The following is a 19,764-nucleotide window of genomic DNA, read 5'->3' on the forward strand; positions in this document are numbered from 1 at the left end:
TGGGTACAGTCAGAAGCGCGGGAGGGTGAGAGAATTCACCAGAGCCAGAGTGGGGAGCAGAGCAGGCAGAAGGACCGAAGTACACTGCTGAGGGGAGCAGCGGGCGGCAGGAGAGTTCTGCGCGCCATGTGGGACCCTCCTCTGGTGGCCAGGGAGCAGCCGGGGATCGAACCGGTGCCGCAGAGGCTGCGGGCAGCTTCGCAACCCAGTGCTCAACCGCTGCGCCACCGGGGAGGCCCAATGTAGGTAACATTGTTTTATGCACTATCATTTTATTTACTAGCAGCAATAATAACAAAATGGCATTATGTCAACTGAAATTCACCAACGGCTCTCTCAAAAAAGCCATTGAGTGTTAGTGAATTCTAAAGCTGCTCTTATAGGAAGTCTCTGAAGATGAGGGGAGAAATAGAGAATTAAGTTGAAATTAAAATGAACTATTTCCATGTAGAGGGAAAAGAAGCTGCAACTTTACAGGTAAACCCACAGACACTCCATAGCGTGGTCGATTAGATTTTCCAAGTCACTTTTTGATCACTTGGCTATAAAGCCTACTTTCTGTTCTTATTAATAACCCCTCTTTAACACTCCTGCAAATTAAGTGTAGAATCGGGTGCCTGAGTGGCAGTGCTAATGAATTATATTCAGGGAAGGAGAAAGTTTCCATGTGCTTTATGAGGATAACATAAAAAGGGTCAGTTGCCTTTCCATTTGGGAGTCATGTGAAGGATGACACAGGATGAAGGAAGATGAGCCATATAGTCTTTTGAACTGTGAAGAGTTGTTTTCCCTCACAGCTTTTCTAGAATACCAAAGAGAAGGAAGCGGTCTCAGGGAGACTGATCAGAAATAGCAAAGGGATTCCCCACCGAGGGACAACTCAGCGCTCTAGCTTGGCTCCTAATCAAGATTGAAATGATCACAGCCAGGGTGCTAATTGCATTAATTTGTTTTCCTTTAGGCAGAATGGGGAAACAGAATAGCAAACTGGCCCCGGAAGTGATGGAGGATCTGGTAAAGAGCACAGAGTTTAATGAGCACGAGCTCAAGCAGTGGTACAAAGGATTTCTCAAGGACTGTCCCAGCGGGAGACTGAATCTCGAGGAATTTCAGCAGCTCTACGTGAAGGTGAGTTCGTTGTCAACCTATGTTTTCCTCCAGACCAGAAAACATTGTCTTAGGAACTGAGGCTTCCCATAGAATGGTAACTCGAAATAGCCCATTTGTTTCAACTCTAATGGTTTTCACCCGAAAAGAAAAATGGAGATTTTTTTTTTAAATGCAAGGGGAATGTATTTTGTTCCATAGATAAATCAAACCCTTTCTGAACAAGAAGAGTAATTGTTCAATCAAGACACTGAATGTAATTCAGAGGAATGACAGCGGCTGGTGAAAGAACAGTACACATCTCAGATAATAGTGTTCACTGATGATTATTGACAGGCTGCTAATTATGCCATTGTTTAGCTTGTTAAAGCTATCTGCACCTCTCTAGGTTAAAGAGAAGGCACATAGGAGGGCTTTTTCATGGAGAGCTATTTGCAGATTTAAAAAAAATTTGTAGATTCCTACAACAGCGCAGTTTTTGAGACAATTGGATGGTCTGGTGTGGTCCTGGCATGGGGATCTACCACAGGGACCCAGCACTTCACCCAACTCCTGAGAGGCTAGTTACTCCCTGGACATCAGATAAAACTGTTTCATGGAAAGTTTAATTTCCACTGCAGTGCTATTGTTTTGGTTGGCTTGAGTTTATCAGTTGCATTGGTTGTAGATTTGGCATAATCTAAGCCAGTCCATTTTCTGTGTGCTCACATAATGTTAAGCTTGTGGAAGAAAAATGTTTTCTTTGAAATGTTGCTGACTAAAATACCAAGTAGAATATATTGTTCTCATTCTTTAAGTATAGCAAGTGTCCATTGAGCAATAGGAACCATCCATGTTCATATATGTGGGGGGGGGGGGGAAGGTGATGGTATAAAATACTAAGCATTGTCATCTGCCAAGGAGGAATATTTCACATAGCCTGTGCTCCAGCAATTCCATCCTTGCAAGTATACAAGAAGGGACATGTACACGATACCCTTGGCTGCTCCATTCACAATAGCCAACCTGGAAAGCAACCCAAATGCCCATCAAAATGAGAGTAGAGAGTAACGATGGTGGAAAGTAATTGAAATGTAGCCATAGGAAAACATTAAGTGCAAAATGTGAGGTCCAAACAACAATCAGATTCATATTATTTGTAGGACTATGAGTAATTGCAATAGAACCATAAAAAAGGAAAGCCAGAGAGTGAAGTGCACGGGTTACAGCCTCTGGGGCAGAGGCAAGGGCTGGGATGGGGCATAGCCACGTGGTGATAATAGGTGCATAGAGATTGTATCAAGGCCAGAGCTATGGTTTGGGTGGTGTATTTGTAGATGCTTAGTGCATTGTTGAAGCTCATTAGCTCTTCATAGACCACTCACTGATGAGGATAAAGGATAATGATGATTAATCCAATACTGAACAGCAATGGCCCCCATAGAACGGACAAAATGATCTACTTCAAAGGGTGCAGGAAGGTACACAGTACTGATATACATGCTTGTTAAAAGGTTACTGTGACATTTCTAAGATCTGAATGATGAGTTGTTAGGAGGGAGAGATCTTTTCTATAGAGGAGCTGAGAAGTGCATGTATTATTCCATGTAGAAAATCGCTTTTGCAGAGATGTGGTATGCACACATCTTCCTAGATTATGGTATCACTGGCACTGCCCATCGTTTTCAAAGTATCATCTTCTACCATGTTGTCGCCCGGCAGTCAGCCTGAGCCTCACAACTCTCAGCCCCGAGGAAGGTGCAGACAAGTGACACTTGTCAAAGTCACTTTCGAGTCCCCAAAGGCCATGCAACTGTCACTCTGGGTTGAAAAGAGCTCCGTGTTCCATGTTCTTCACAATTTGCTTGAAATGAGAAGGGTTTTGCCTTTGAAGAAGTAGTTGAAATGCAGGAAATGAGGTATTTCATTTACATACTCAGCCCTAAACAGCACCAGCCCCAACATGGGATGAGAGAGGGGGCAGGGGACATGCAGTGGGGTACATCACCCTCTTTATCTTCCTGCTGGACCCACAGAGGATTTTTTGTTTTAGAAAAGAGAAAAGATGACTTCCTGGATGGAGTTTGGATTCCAGGCAGCCTATTAACAGCCATATTCAAACTTAGCCGGTGTTCTTCTATCTTGTCAGAAAACCGGTAAAGACTCCCCCTTATTCCAGAATTTTCCAAGGACATAATACAAAGAACAATAGTGGGGGAAATATGTCATGTACTCAGGGTAAAAAAAGGACAGATTTGATAGACCAGATGAGAGAAACGTGGAAAAAGATGTGGGTTATATAATAAGGGCCAGGACAGGGGCTGACAAGCAAAAACTTCCTTTAACACAGCTAAAAAGTGCAAAAGATTCAGCAAGACACCGTCCTCCTGGAATAGGCACTTTCCAGCCAGTCCTCAGTCTCCACGTGGATACCAGGACATCCTGGACTTCAGCTGAGTAAGCAGAGGGACCAGTGGCCTCAGCACCCCCGCCTGTGTGGGGCTAAGTTTGAATAGCCCAGCAATAGCTATTTTGGGTCGCCCTATTTCAGGACCCCAGAGAGTCACCTCCAGAGAACCGATTCTGATGAGGGGCCAGGAGGCACAAGATGAGGGGAAAGACCCTTTCGGCAAGGGTGGGAGCCACAGACCCTCAGCTCTAGAAGGTTTTGTATGCAAAATATAAAGAAACTCCTGTGGTTAATTCTGTTTAACAACATCTAAAACTGAGGTTCAGAAAACCAAAGCAATTTGGCCAACATCACAACAAGAGTGAGGACAGGGGAACATAACTGAGTGGGGGGCTCTCTGGCACACCAAGGCAGCGCCCACCCCACAGTGGCTGGAGGTGGCTCTGTATCCCCAGATCCCGGCTGGTCCTTCCCAGGCTGATAAGGGTTTCATTTTTCGTTTGGATCACAGTCACCGCATTTCCACGAAAACAGGACCCCGTGGTTAGCACAGAGCCTGCCATGGAGCAAGTAGGTGTTTGTGGAGGGGGTTATGAGCGATGCTGGAAGTGTCCCCTTGGGAAGGAGGCTTTGGGAAGGCAAAAGGGGAGTCCTGCCTGCCTTCCAGGATCTCAGAGCCAGGCAGAGACAGTCAGCCACAGGACACGCCAGAGGACAGAAACGTGCGATAGAGGCAAGAGTGATAAGAAGAGTTTCACTTCCAAATGGGATATTACAGCATGTTCACTCATTCAGTAATGGAAGGAGGATTTTTCTTGTAGCCTTTTACATGATAAGGTATCTCAAAGCAGTTTTTACCTTTTTCAAGTTTGGTACCTGTTAACAGGCAAATAAATGTGTATGTTGAAGCCTTAGCCTCCAGTCTCTTAGACGGTGACTGTGGATGTAGAGAGGCCTTTAAAGAGGTCACTGCTTAGGGGTCATGAGCGTGGGCCTTAATCCAACATGGCAGAAGCACTTAGAAATATAAAGATTGGGAGGCGGGATGGCACCAATCCTGCCCTTCAGACACGTCTCTACCTGCTAGTTTCCCAATTCATATCATTTTGCAAAGACAGAAAGGGAAGTTCACAGACATAACAGTAGTTAAGAGTTGCTTTGTTGCTCAGTCCTCCCAAGCCTCTGCTTTCCTACCAAGCTAATACTTTTGTGCCAAATTCTCTTCTGAGTGTGTCAGGTATCAGTTATGCAATGAGGAGGTAATCCTGAGAGGAACCCAGAATCCAATTTGATAATCCCAGATTCAACAGTTTGAATTTTTAAAAAACTTATTTGCATGTAACAAAAAAGTTTCTACCAAATCATTCCCTCTCCATCTAAGTGATCATTTCCTAAAAAGCTTCTATGATTTGGTCATTAGAGACTATAATTCCAGCTTATCCATTAAACAGTGGTTTTATTCATTTATTCATTCCTTCATTTATTCAATGCAGTGATATGCATTTCCCCCGTGCTTTCTATGGGACAGATACTGTCCTGGGCATTGCCTGCCTTCAGCAAACTGAAGGACATGGAGGACATAAAAGTAATATATAAAGTAATATATGTATTATTTTATATAATACTCTTCATATCACAAAAAACAAAATTAGCAGAGACCTATTCAATAGGAAACTTTCTAGGCTTACACCACTGAAAATACAAGACTACTCCCCCAAATTCTGTTGAAACAACTACCCAGAGACATTGATCAAAAGAATAAATAAGTAAATGACATCTCCTTGTTGGTAATAAAGATATTCAAATAGAACAAGAATATCGTCTAGTTAATAAAGTATTTTGAAAATATTCTACAGTTCTCTGCACAATTTTAGAATTCTCTCAAATTGCATTCTTAGGTGTAAAAATCTACTATCAGGAGTAGATCATCTTTACTATCTTAGTAAGACTCAGTAGATAGTAAACAGTAGCCTTTACTATCTACTCCTGATCTACTATCAGGAGTACTATCTAGAGATAAAGGTTTCATGAAAACATATAATAAATATAGGATTTCAGGCAGATAATCTATTTTGAAGCATATGAATTAGAACATATACATATAGTTTTGCCCCATTTACTGTGTAACTTAGGACAAGTCTCAGCTTCATTGTGTAGCAAATGAAAAAAATGGTCTCATCAATGGTTCTCAAGCTTGTATCAAAATCACAGACTGGCTGCTCAGTTACTGGATCCCTTCTCAAGGACACAGTTTTACCGGGCCCAGGATAGAACCCCAGGATACGGATTCTTAGACCTCACAGGCAGTTCTAGTGGAAAAAACCCATGAATGACATTTTGGAAAACTCTAGTCTAGATCTGAACCTGGGCGTATCCTTGGATAGACTTCCAGAGTCTCCATTCAACTTGTATGTGAAGTTTTGCGCCTCTGTTCTCTGTGGATTGCTTTTCTTAAGAATCACCAAAGATCCTTCTCATCACTGGCAGTCCTATATCAAGCTGTGTACCTGTGTAGAATCCTACAACACAGGGATGGCTGTCAGGAGGGATGTGAGAGGCACGGAAGGACCCCAGGACCAGGGAGGTGTTGGGGACATTCAAAAGAAGGGGGTTTGGATATGAGTAGTTGTTGGTCTGTCTAGAAACTCAAAAATCTCACCGACTAGAATTGTAAAATCTGGAATTAAAAAGTGACTACTGCGTTTGAAAGCCCCTTTGCACAGTGTTGGCAGGAGGCTCACCAAATTCAGTCTATTAGATTGAAACAAAAATCAACAAAACAAAACAAATCAACCAACCTCTTGGCAGTCCTGCAGAGAGAATCTGGAAAGCAACCTGTTGAAGAAAAAGCTCGTGCGCCAGGCCTCCCAGCATAGAGCCCCTCTCCTCCACCCCACGACCCTCCTTTCTCCTCCTTTGTTGTTGTTCCTTCCTTTGTGGTCATTCTAAAGCACTTCAGTCTGACCATTAGCGCACTCGATTCTCAGCAAGGCCTAGTGACCAGACTTTGGAGACCATGTTCCCCACACTTCAAGCAATAGGGGTTGGAAAGTCAGAATCTGAACAAGGCTGAAGAAGCGCTAGCAGAGATCAACACTGGGGACCCCTTGCTAGCAGCATCCTCTCCCCACTGCTGTGCTTCCTATGTCCCCTGGGCCACGTCCAGGAGCAAGCATCTGGGGGTCTCCCTGGTGGTGAAGCAGAAAGCGTCAGATGTGCTCTTGTTCCATCCCAGTCAGCTTTCCTCAACCAACTTAAAAACTTCTCCCTGGGAGGCTCTTACCTCCCTAATTCTCCAAGCCAGAACAGTTCCTTACTCCACCCCCCACCTCCTTTAACAAGAGTCGTCTGTATTTGCATTTCAATTCTTTACACTATTCTCACCTGCTCTCTTGTTCCAGTCCTTCTGCACAACCCAGAGCCCACAGTGCTCCAGGTATTTCGCAAGGTGGTTTCATTGGAAGGCTGGATTTTGCCTGGCTCCACCAAGCACTGACTGTATGAACTTGGCTTAAATGTTTAAGTAAATCAACAAAACATTCTGGCTCTTGATTTCCTCATTTGCCAAGTGGGAGGAATCCTCTGAGCCCAGCTTAACTCAGAGACTATGGTGGAGATAAAAGGAGGGTGACCTGGCAGTGGCTTCATCTGAAGCACTTGGACATGAGAGGTGCAGTGAGGGTAGAGGGAGAGGTAAGAGGGGACTTCCAGATGCCAAGCAGCCCAGTCTCCTGGACTGCCATCAAGAACTGTCCCCCTTCAGAGATTTCATCAAAAGAAAATGTGACAGAGATGACAATTGTCATTTCTCAAGATAAGAATTCAAATCAATTTTGAAAATAAAACCCTTGGCTCAAAATAAGATGTGGGGTGATCAGTTTTCAGGGATTCAGATTCTGCTTATTCATAAGAAGTAATTAGGAATAGGTCTTATTAAAAAATTTGTTGGGCAGATCTATATAAAGAAGTGTTTCAATTCCTTAGGGAAATAGACATTACATAAGCTGCAAAATGTCATCCAGATTGGGCTGGTGAGGACGTTGCAATTTTTAGTGAGAACCCGGGAATTCATTTCCATTTGGAATGTTTGCCAACATGATCGAGGCTGCACTTCAACTTGAATTAATGTGGAAAACAAGAATGGGGGTCTGAAATCTTGAGAAGGAGATGACAGAGTTCTGGGGAAGTGAGATTCCATGAGAGGTTCTAAAGACGGTTCATTACAGCGAGCTCTTGCCTGGGAATAGCTTGCTTCTAGCGTGTCTTGATTTGAGAGGCCATTTATCCCAGAGAGGTGGAAATGATAACCTTCTCCTGTCGCAAAAAGTGTGAAATTATTTTGGATGACTTCCATACCTTAGGATTTTGCTTCCTTGTGATAGGGCAGCTGTCAGTCAGAGAGCTATCAATGGTCACTGCAGCCAAAGAGCCACAGGAATGCTCTTAAATGAGACTTCAACTTCACTGTCCAAAGGACAAGACTTCAGAAGTCTCAGTCCACACCCCAGCCTACCTGCATTTATAAAGGAATTAACTGAAGGAGGGGAATCTTGACCCGAGATGGAGCTGTTTCTTAATCGCTCCAAAGAACATCCAAATGTATTTGTCTCAACTTCAGCCTCATTATGGGGGTTTGATGCCAGAAGAACGTACTCTCCTATATTTATTCTCTGCAGCTAATTGTTAAAGGACAATCTATTTCTAATTGGAAACAAAGCCAAAAAGGAAGAAACAGTCCATTTCTAATATAGGATTGGATTTGATACAAAATCACGTCTGCATCTCTCAATGTAGAGCTGTTTTACATAATAGGAATTTTTTGTGGCCTTTTGAGAGGGTGATTGGACTGAGATCTGCTGTCACTGGCCACCCGTGGGTGAGATCGCTTCCTCCCTCCCCTCCTGTGATCCAGAGAGCACCAGCCTGAGGAATGTTTTCCATTCTGTTGATTATTTGTTCTTGTGTCTGCATCTGGAAGGTTCTTAAGCCACTGACTATTTGAGAGGGTTGTCATGGAGCTTGGGGTCCCATTTCTGTGATGACCCTGAGGTTGTGAAATGTGTCTTTAAGTTAGCTTCTTCCCTGATAGAGGAATTGGATACTGTTGTGATGGGGAGGATAGAGGAGGTCTGTCATCCCCAAGACTTCTGAATCATCTACAAAATGCCCAAGGGCCTTATTAGAGCTATCTGAGGGGAATCCCTTTGTAGCTAATAATCCAGAAAAGCTCTTAGCATGCAACTGAGGGGTACCTACCCATGCACCCCGACTGTTAAGGGGCACACACTCTAAAAGGGACCAGCCATCCATGTACACAAAGGCCAAGAATGTATAAACGTCTGTGAAAGATTTTTCACAGAATTGCGTGCAGAGAGAGGGAGAGAGACAGGAGAAGGACAAGAAGCAAACTCTGAAGTACCATCAAACTACAAAACTTATCCATCCCCTCCTGGACAAGAGCCCAGCCAAATGTGCTTGGGCCAAAGCGGGGCCTCTGAGGCCCGAAATCTTGGTAGGGAGCCACAAGGAAGGCATCAGGCAGGTCACAGAGAGCTGGGACAGAAGGACAGACCCAAAGTTCAAAATGTACCACATCATCCAGCATGCGGTCAAGGTGATGGCTGCCATAGTCCCTGGCCAGAACCAGGAGCTGTCTGCCCAGGCAGCCTGTTTCCCTCTTCCACCTGCCTCCTGGTCCAGGTTCCAGCCTGAGCTGCCTGCTCTGAGCACCCTCCTCACTCAGAGCTTTCCTGGGCTTCCCTTCTGCCTCCATCCACAGAGAGGAGCTGGCAGTGAGTGACTTGCCGAGAAAGAGGTGGATTCATTAAACCTCTCAGGGTAAAAACAGTGATGCTTGTGGCCATCCAAAGATCAGACGGCCTGGGCGCTCCAGGCAGCGTGCCATCTTTTCTGTAGATGAAATCCCTTCTCTCTGAAATAAAGATGCAAATGCGCTATGCTTGGGGTTGAAGTGAAAGACAAATGGATTGTTCTATCAGTGTGATTTTCACAAATTTTCAGGAAATACAGATAATTACTAAAGGGCACAAAGATGGAAAGTTGGTAACAGCAGACAGTTGGTAACTCATTCCCACTTAGAGAACTGAAACCACTACCAGGCAACACCACTGGGATGCTCAGGGACCCCAAACATTTAAGGGGCAATATCCGTTGCCCCTTCTAGAGTCCATGACATCTGCACGCATAAAGCAAGGTCACCAGACTCTGGAGCCCTCAACAATGTTTAATAGGTGAGAAGTTCAAAGTGAAAAGAGAAAGAAGAGGAAGGATTTCAAAATACAGACTCCCCCTCCAACTCTGAAACCCTGGACACCCGTTCAGCGCAACAGGGAGGACCCCCAGTTGGGGAAGCAAACCCGGCAAGCTCAGAATGTGCCATCCAGGCTGGAAAATCCACCGCGAAGTGAAGATGACAGCTGCCCCTGCCTCTGCAGAGAGCAGGATCCAAAGCACGAAAGTCACAAAGAGCAACATCCAAGCGTTCCTTGCCCCGTTCCACAAAATGGCGGTGTGCGCCCCCCCCGCCCCCCCCCTTCCAGCGCCCTCGGGGAGCCGAGCTCCGGGCTGGGAGCTGCATGGACCGGGCCGCCGGAGGCAGGTGGGGTTCGCGGTGCTCGCAGGCTGAGATGCCCGCGCCCGGCCTGCCTCTGCCGGAATAGTGATCATCAGTGGCACTTGGACCCCGCGGCAGAGCGCAGAGCAGGCTTGGGGTGTGTGAAACAATGTCTGGAAGGGCAGCTGCTTTTGTGGAAAGAGCAGCTCCCGAACCAGACGCCCCGCTAGGAGTCCGTGCTCTGCCCTCTAGGTGCGGTCTTGGCCGGGCCTCCACTTCCCTCGTCTCCCTGCACAGCTATTAATGGTTCCTCCATCTGCCTCGCCGAGGCCTCGGGGTGCTGGGCGCGCCTTCCCACGGGCGCCCGGGGCTGGGCAGCAGCGCAGGGGGTGGGGGGCGCCACCCCCCTCCCGGGCCTGCACAGAGGGAGCCTCCAGGTCTGAGGTCCCTGCGCCCCAGGGCACTGTCCCTCCCTTGGAGCTGTGAACTCGGGGTTCCAGGCCCAGCTCGCCCCCCTCGGGAGCGGGCTGTCAGGGGTGCCGTCGTGCGCACCCGCCACGCCCAGCCCTCCCCTGCGCCTCCTCCGAGCTGGCCAGGGCACCACAGCTCCTGCGCGAAAGAGGGGAGAGGCGGCCTGAGGGCCTGTCCAGGAGCAGGTGCTGGGGTGTCCTCCTGGAGCTGGGGTGTCCTCCTGGAGCTGGGGTCCTCCTGGAGCTGGGGTGTCCTCCTGGAGCTGGGGTGTCCTCCTGGAGCTGGGGTCCTCCTGGAGCTGGGGTCCTCCTGGAGCTGGGGTGTCCTCCTGGAGCTGGGGTCCTCCTGGAGCTGGGGTGTCCTCCTGGAGCTGGGGTGTCCACCTGGAGCTGGGGTGGGCAGGTGAGCCAGCGCAGGGCGTGTCTTCGCAGCTGTGCCGGGCAGTCACAGCCTGAAGGCGCTGCGCTGACCTGGGGAACAGGCCTCCCCCAACCTGGCACCTTCCCGCGTATTGGAGAAGCGCGCACAGCGCCCGGGCCGGGGTCAGCACTGAGGCTGACCCAGAGGTACCCCAACCCGCTGAGATAAAGCGCCCTAACAGGTGCTGCGGTGGGTGGGGGCACTCAGGTGTCAGAGAACATCTGCCCCAGGGGCCTGTCGCCCCCTGGCGGTGGGTGGCAAGGGGCCTGGTTGGCTTTCCAACTGAAAACGTCCCAGAAACCAGCACATGACGTCCTTTTTTTTCTTTTCTTCTCATTTTCTTCCTTTTTCCAAAAAAAAAAAAACAACTTGATACATATCATAGAAGCAAAGAAAAATTGCTCTATTGAAAAGAATATTATTTCATAGTTGAAGAAGGAATTGTTAACATGGAAAGTATTGATAATTTTCTTTGTTATTATACTTTATTATTAAGGTTTTTTTGGCGTGACGTTGCACTACAACATTATGTGAGTTTCAGTTGACATCACTGAAAGCCAACATGTGTGTGCAGCATGTTAAGTTCTCCAGCAAAAGTCCAATTCTATCCTTCACCATAAGCACCCCCTTTGAGCCGATTTACCCACCACCCTCCGCGTTCCCTCCGGTGACCACTAACTGGTCTTATAGTCCAAAGTTTAATGTTTGTTTTATTTAGTTCATGTTTGTTCAGTCCTTTCTAGAATAAATCAGGGTGACTGGCTGTGCAAAATAATGAGTAGATGAGTATCATGATGTTAATTGAATGCTTATCCAGTGCCCTCACTCTGCATTTATTAACTCTTGATTCTCACAGTGTATGTGAGGTAAACGTTACGATTTCCCCCAGTTTTGCAAGTGAGGAAACTGAGGCACAATGTGGTTAGTAACTTGGATGTCGCATGACACCCAGCCCAGGCAGTGGGCCTGCATTGCTCCACAGTCCATGGGAGCCTTCGGGGGAATCTCAGGCGACCCTGACCCCTCCTAAGAAGGGTGGCTTGTGTGGTTTATCTCTCCATTGTCTTTAATTAAAAACATTCAAATAAATGACCAGTGAGGTTCCAGGTGATTTCTAGATGGAGCGTGGGCAGGTGGAAGGAGCAGGAGCCTGGAGCCGGAGAGCCGAGTCCTGCCTCTGCCTCTGAGCTACTGTTGGCCACAGGCAAGTCCTCACAGGCAAGTGAAAGGCCTCGCGAGGACCAGTGAGGCAGGGCCTGGAAGCGCCTGCATTTCTAAGGGGAGTGCCCCTTGTTGGTGATGCTGCAGTTGTGTCAAGGAAACCCAGGGTGGGTGACTGTGTGTGTGAGACCAGATTGCAGCTTCCTTCCCAAGAATGACCAAAAATGTGACTCAATGACCACAAATTACAGGCTAGTGCCCCGTGGTACCTGGCACCGACCAGGGGAGTGACTTGGTTAATCAAGGTGTCAGACACCTTTGGTGCCCTCCCCAATGGCCAGCCCTTCCTCTCACCCCTTGCTCTCTGGCTATGACCCGCCCCCCACTGTAGAGGCTCAACATGTAGGCACAAGCTTCCTGCCTGGCATTTGGGATGTGGGTGTGACAAAAAAGTCTGAGAAAAGACCTACCCAGGCTGCAGAGGGCCTGGAAAATGTGTATTTGTTCATAGAAAGACTAGCGTGCTAGCGTTGGTCTCTGTGGAGATTCCGGACTTGCTGGCTCTAACGTTCAGTGGTGAAGAGAGGTCCTGTTTCCAAACAGAACATGCAGATTACAAGAGAGAGAACCTGGGCTTGTGGGGGTGTCCCAGAGTCTCTGGGCAGTCCAGAAACGGTATCTGGACCACCTGCTCTTTGGGAGAATTAACTCTTTGTGGTTTAGGCCTCTTTTAGCTGGTCATCAGTAGGATGAAGCATCCTACTGAACACAAAGGAAAATGGCACTGAGAGCTGGGAGCACCCCTGGGCCTGGTCAAGACTCTGCTGATGACCAGGTCTGTGACTCTAGGGTGGATTCACATCTCTCTAAGCCACAGTGTCTCAGCTTTTCAGAGTAATCCCTGTCCTCCCTGCTCGCTGCACTCGACAGACCACATGAAATATTTTTTGAGCTTCAACTCCTACTTTCTAGAGAAACAGAAGTGAATAAAACATGGCACAAAAGCAGAGATGGCAGTCAATTTCATGTTTTGCTGTCAGAAGGAAGTTCAGTACGGCTGAGCAGATATGGAGGGACACGTGGTGGAGAGAGGTAGGAGTGGTCAGCATGGACTTAGTTTCTCCCTCTGTTAAATGAGGAGAGAGCCGTCAGCTTTCTTAAGCTCCTTCCAGCACCACGTGCAGCTGTCATGGGTCTCTGCTGGACTTGTGTGTCCTGTGGACAGTTTTTCTGTCCATCTATCCAATTACCCACAGGGACTGTGTCTTATTCCTCTCTGCATCCCCAGCACCCAGTAACAAATTAATAAATAAATACAGGGTTTGTTTTACAACTTATCTGAAACTCAATTTCAAAAACAAATGAAAGGAATAAAACATTTTGCAGTGTCTTATCCAGAATAACAAACCTATAGAGATTCATAATGAACCATTTGAAGACAGAGCATTTAAATAAGCAGACTGCAGCTTAACAGGCTAACACAGCAGCCCAATTCTCACAGTGAAGTGGCCAGCTAATTTTCTTATGAATACTGGAGGCACTTGCCAACAGAGTAGTCAAGGAACTTCCTTAAATACTATTTTCCCCCAGAGGAAATGAAAGGCTAAAATGTAAAACTTGAGATGTCGCATATGAAAAAGCGATCTAATGATTTGAACATTAGGCTGCTTGTGTTTGAGCTCGCAATGAGATTGTCAGAGAAAAATGGGAAAACTGAAAGGGGTTTCTTTTAATGGAGACATGAATGAGACCATAAAAGACATCGATGGTCTCTGGAAATAGAGAACTGTGTCTGCTTTCTAAGTAAATCGCACTGCATAGTCAAGGTAGGACTTATTTTTATCCATGTTCTTTTTAAAAATGTGACATGTCTACCAGTAGCACAATAAATGATAACATCGTGTCAGAGCTAATGTGTTGTGGCTTCCAGGCGCGGCCCTAGTCAGATCTCGTGTAGTCTCGGAAGCTGATGCCTGGAGACATCTTTCAAGATGACACAGCTGGGTTGCCAGGGAAACTCGCTGGCTGAGGCTTGGGCTGGTTGGGGAGAGGTTACATAAGATGAGAAAGACCAACTAGGAAGAGTCAAAGGATGTTCTGGAGCCCAGGAATGGAAGGAGTTGGTGCCACTGTCTGTCTGTATTTCAGGATGAGAACATGGAGGGGGCATTTGGTGGTAGTCTTAGGTACCTGGATGAGCCCCCTAAAAAAGAGAAGTCTTAGTGGCCAGGCTGGTGAAGAAAACTCAGGGTCTCTGGGGATTCCAGTTCACAGAGAATTAATATAATATTTAACAGGCAGGAATGACCATTTTTCTAAGGATCAGTTTTACCATTTCCTTTTCAGATGTCAAAAAAATGCTAGAGTTCCTGTTATTTTGTGTGAAAGGCATATGTTAATATGTGTTCATTGTTCAGATGGATAAATGACTCCCTTCAAGGTTCAGAACACATTTGAAGTCCTAACGATGGATGGAGAAGGCATAAAGCTCCTGCTGTGTGACTTTATAAACACACACGCACACACATTCAGATCACTCATGTGGGTACCACAACTGAATGTGACAGAGCCTCATGTGGGTTCAACATGACTGAAGGTGATTTTTCTCTCTCACACAGTAAGTGTAAACTGGCCTGGCAGCTCTGCTCAGCAAGCCTGAGACTCAGTCCCCTTTTCTCCTTCCCAGGAGCTGCTCTGGTTCATGTGACCTCACGTGACTAACCACAGCGTCACATTCCAGCTAATAGGTTGAAGACTGAGGGATGGGAGAACACACCTTTCCTTTAGAGCAAAACTCCACAATGCCACACCTCAACCCACATCCAGAACTTAGTCTCATGGCAACAGATCACCTCAGGGACACTGGGAAAGGAGCTTAGTTTGGGGTGGCCATGTACACTACTAAAAAGTCAGATTATGGTAGAAGAGAAGACTAGGTAGTGGGGGATGGTGAATAGTCTCTGCCCAGAGGGAGCACTTTTGGATGATACCTTTCTGTCACCAGTCTCCTCTCTAGAGGTCTGGACAGAATGTGGACTTGTTTGAGCTTCATGTGGCTGGGATTGGAGACCCTGGCAAATGAAAATGGACTCACTCTGGGGGTGCCTCTCTTTTACCAAGAGTGGTTGGCACCATGACACCTTGCTTTGTTGTCTTGGGTGTGCTGATGACCTCCAGGACTTTGCTCTGTCTGATGCACTGGGGCTAGATGGAAACTCCTTCCAAATGGAGTTAAGCTGTGATCATAAGTGTCCGATTCTTTGGTTACTTCATATGCTTCAGGCGATTGGGGCTATTTTCAAAATACAAGAAGGGTTGACCATAACTTCCTGGCCTAAGAACTACCACACTTTTCAGCTCTGCCCTCTTTGTGTGCCTGCGCCCTGAGTCTTCCCCACACTGGAGCACCTCTGCAGGCTGTTCCAGTGGACCAACAGACCACAAATGGTGCTTGCATTGCTCTCCTGTGTCAGTTTGATAGCAAGGATACTGATTTGCCTGTGTGACTTGACTATCACATGAAAAACAGGCCTGTGGTATCTTTAGGCAAATGCAACATCATAGAATGGACAAAAACCTAACAGGTGAGAGACCTTGAGATGTAGGACCTTGTAATAACACTCATAATAAGATTTGCTGCTGCAGAACAACTGTTTGGTCTTTTTTATTCCATCCATTCATCCACCCACACAGCCATTATCCATCCACCCCTTGACTCATCCAACTACCCACCCATCCACTCATCTATCCAACCACCCATCCACCCATCCACCTATCTAACCATGCCCCCATCCATCCACCCATTCATCCAATGAAACAGCCATCAACCTATCTATCCACCTACCTAGCCATCCATCTGACCATCCAGTCAGCCATCCATCCATTTATTCATTAAACATTATTAAGCATCTACTGTACAACAACCTCAAATTAAGAGCTGAGGGTACTGAAATGAGCCAACCACATTCCCTCCATGGCCCTCAAGGAGCTTAGTCAATGGGAGAGACTATCAAGGAAACCCAATGATGAAACGAGGCAAAGGTCTGTCTGCAAAACGCCATGAAAAATGGGTAGTGCTGAGGAAAGGCTCTGGGGGGGCTTCCCAGAAGAAATAATACTTGAATCACATCTTACCAGAGTGAACCAGGTGGCAATGAAAAAAAAAAAAAAAAGGAATCTTTGGCAGCATGAAGCATTTGCAATGTTTTTTGGGGTTTTGTCTAAGATTTATTTCTTCCTAGTCCTAGTCCACAAAATCATCTTGCAAGGCGAAAGCCCAGCTATTTCTCAGCTACACTAAAAATACATCCATAATCTAATGGAAACAAGCACTCTGGCAAGATGTTCGCCTTCCTGTCCATTAGTCAGCCCTTTATCAGAACAGCCCCGTGGAGGACCAGGAACACGACGCGGGTCGCAATGTGTCAGTGATATGGGACTGGAAGCTTCCGGATGACGGGGCCTTGGCTCTCTGCTCTGTTTCCAAGGAGCCTTCCTCTGAACTCAAGCCAGGCAAGGGCCACAGCTCAAGGCCCTGAACTCTGCTCGCTTTGATCCTTGAGTGCCAGTCTTGGCTCCTTTTTCCCGGGGAACCTGAAAACCTTTGTTCCATAAAATAAGCAGTGGTGACATTTTCCGGGTCCTGCTGGAGAGGGTGGGGAGCTAATCTTTACTGAGCTCCTACCGTGTGTTCAGTAGATGCTATGAAAGACACAACGGAGACAGAGTCCCCAGAGGTGGTACCGCATGGTAACAATAACAAGCACAACAATAATTGCTAACACTGCACTAAGTGTCCGGCAAGTGTGTGTGCTCTGTATTCATTCATTCAATTCCTGCTGCAGCCTTCTGCACGAGGCACATTGCCATCAGCACTATGTAGAAGAGGCAACTGAGCACAACGAGAGAAAATGAAGGTGTCTAAGGTCACACAACCAATGAGCTGAACTTGGGCCTGAATGCTGGATCTCCCAGCTCTGACCTTCACCGTGTGACCTTGACAAATGACAGACATTTTGAGTCTGTTTCCACTTTTAAATGATGGAGATAGCAACGTCTCACACACAGCGCTGCTTCAGTTACTATGCTGAGAAACTAAGTGGCGGAGGCTAAACTGAAGGGAGATCACGTCCTGTAACTAAATCCACAGCAGTTCACCCACAACGGCTCAGGAGAGGCTCCTCAGCAGTGGAGCTGGAGCAGGCCGGCAGGTCCTTTCTCCAGGCGAGGAAGAGGTTTGGAGGATTATTCTCGAGGCCAGTGGTGGCTCCAAGTGTGAAATGAACCAGCTCTGTCTCCAGCATCCCCACTTCCTTCATCCCTGCTCCAGGGTCCCAACCCCATGCCTGGGTACCCCATCTTTGCCCTCCCCACATTCCAACCTGCTCCCCCAAAGGTTCCTAATCCAAGTCAAGATCAATGTCTGATTAGACTGAATGTGTACATCGCACTAAAGGATTTAGTTTATCATAAAAGCCAAAGGAACAACGATGAGATTTCAGGGCGCTCACAGGCACCTGCTTTGTGTGCTGACACATCGCATCACACAGATGGGGGTGCAAGGCAAGGCTTTGTCAGTCACCATGCTGGGGCTTTGACAAGCATGTCCTTTACTCCAGGCTGTGTGTGTGTGTGTGTGTAAAGAGGCCAGGGAAGCTGCAGGACTCTGGAAGAGTGATTCCTGACCTCAGGGGTGTGAACTGTTTCCTTGTGCCTGGTGACCCTCTTTCTGCTTCAGTATAAAGGAGGTGAGCTCACTGTCTAGACTCTGGAAGAGTCACAAGCGATTCAAATGCATTCCTGTTTGCTCCTGGACTTTGCATGATGCTAACTGGGGTAGGCCAGTCTGGGTGGTCGCAGTTGCCTCATCTCCCAGAAAGTGGATGTGTTCATTCATTCATTCATTCATTCATTCAACAAAGACGTGTCCAGGTTCAGTGCTTAGTTCTGAGGCCATAGAGATGACTAAGGCAGTGATGGGGTTCCCTGTGCCTACCCCCCCTCCTTCCTTCTACTCTCTAGGCCACCTCCCTTCTTTGTCCTGTCTCCCAAATCCACCATCCTCATTGTTCCCATCAGCCCTCTCTTCTGCTTTCCGGAACTGGGATTGCGCACAACAGCCTCCTCCCCGTGACACATCACGGGCCAACAAGGGCCAAGAAGGCCAATTTTAGTGGAACAAGAGATAACACAGCTGTGTGCAGGTAGCGGCTGCACCTCTTCAACAGGAGGCCACTTAGTGAGTGCACCGAAAACATTAACTGGGGTAGAAAACAGGAATGACAGAAAAGGAAGAAACTGCTTAAAAAGGACAGTAATATACCAGGAAAATGTTTGATGAATTATACATGTGTCTGCATTCCTGAGATGATTAACGCTGAATCCAGGTGATGGTCACAGGCAGGACGGGAAGGAGAAGCAGCCTGGGCCATGGGTAAGCCTCGTCGGGACACTCATAGGCAAGGCTTCTGGCCCAGACCCACCACTCACACCTCGCGCCCCAAGACCTCTGGGTGTGTCGCCTCATTGTGAAAGTCATCAGGCCTAATAGTCCCTGAGGTACCTTGGGACTGTCACCCCAATGGCCCCGAGCTGTCTCCATTCATCGTGATGCCCAGGATTCTTACCCCCACACAAGGCAGGGCAGGCAGGGACGGGTCTTCCCCCGAGCTCAATAGAGCTGCTGGCCCAGGTCGCTTCCCATCCCATTGTCCATAAGGGAAGGCTGGAACTCTCTTCCACCAGTTACTCCTTCCTCACTCCACAGAAACAAAGGTCGCTAGCTCCTGCCATTTAAATGGTTCTTTGTAGGGTGCCCAAGACCTAGAAGTCAATCAGACAAGATCCTGCCCCAAAAGCGCCAAGTCTGAGACAAACAGTTGGCTCCATAAGCACAATGAGCTCAGCTCCCTTCGAAAGTCATGAAAGGTTCGGGACATGGGGTGGGAGCTGGGGAGCATGATGACGGCTCCTGGAGTTTGTGTCAGCTGGTCTCTGAGCTGGGAGAGCCCCAAGACAGTGGTGGGAGGGTGTTACTTGGGAAGGACCTTCCTTGGGGGCAAAGCTTTGGTGCTATGACAGAAGGTATGAGGGCACTGGTGACTTCTGTCCCACCTTTGCTTGTGTGGCACCACAGGGGGGCACTGAAGCCACACTTCCTTTGTCAGAGGTTGAGGGTGGGCAAGCATTGGTTGAAACATAGTCACTGTGAATCCTGTTGGCAGCGCCTCCTGCCCTGAGCACCAGTGGGCACCGCTGACAGCAGCATCATGCCGCGCTGGCACTATGCCAGACAGGGCCTTCCCAAGGCCGTGCTGTGGTGCACAGGGAGAGTAGCCAGGTGGGCTCACATGCACTTCCTCTGGCCTGCTGGTCCTGTGCCCCTTTTCTTCCAAACTCTGCCAGTTTGGTCCCACTTCACTCTGTTTGGGCAGGCACCAAAGGGGGCATTGATGCCTCAGGATCGGCTCCAGAGTTTCATCTTCTGATCAAACTCCTCAGGAAAAGGGGCATGGCCTCTCACTTTACATTCTGCCTCTCCCTCAAAAAATGCAAGTATTTGCATGAAACATAGAGGCGGTGGGGGTGAGTCACCCCACGGAAAAATGCAAATCTGCTTATTGGTGAAACAGGGAAGCCTGGG

The 19,764-nt window shown here is 47.6% G+C and overlaps 1 protein-coding gene across 2 annotated transcripts in view; it reads left to right on the forward strand.

Annotated features, from left to right (window-relative positions):
- Positions 1 to 966: 966 nt before the first annotated feature.
- VSNL1 (visinin like 1) overlaps positions 967 to 19,764 on the forward strand; it is a gene marked incomplete at both ends in the record, with an annotated part of 54,885 nt that continues 36,087 nt past the window's right edge. For both annotated transcript variants that reach the window (XM_084235810.1, XM_084235811.1), the window contains one exon: positions 967 to 1,128. In XM_084235810.1, coding sequence (XP_084091936.1) covers positions 967 to 1,128 — 162 coding nt within the window. The remainder of the gene's footprint in view (positions 1,129 to 19,764) is intronic.

Source organism: Talpa europaea, assembly GCF_964194135.1.
Source record: "Talpa europaea genome assembly, chromosome: 6".
NCBI classification, from domain to species: Eukaryota; Metazoa; Chordata; class Mammalia; order Eulipotyphla; family Talpidae; genus Talpa; species Talpa europaea.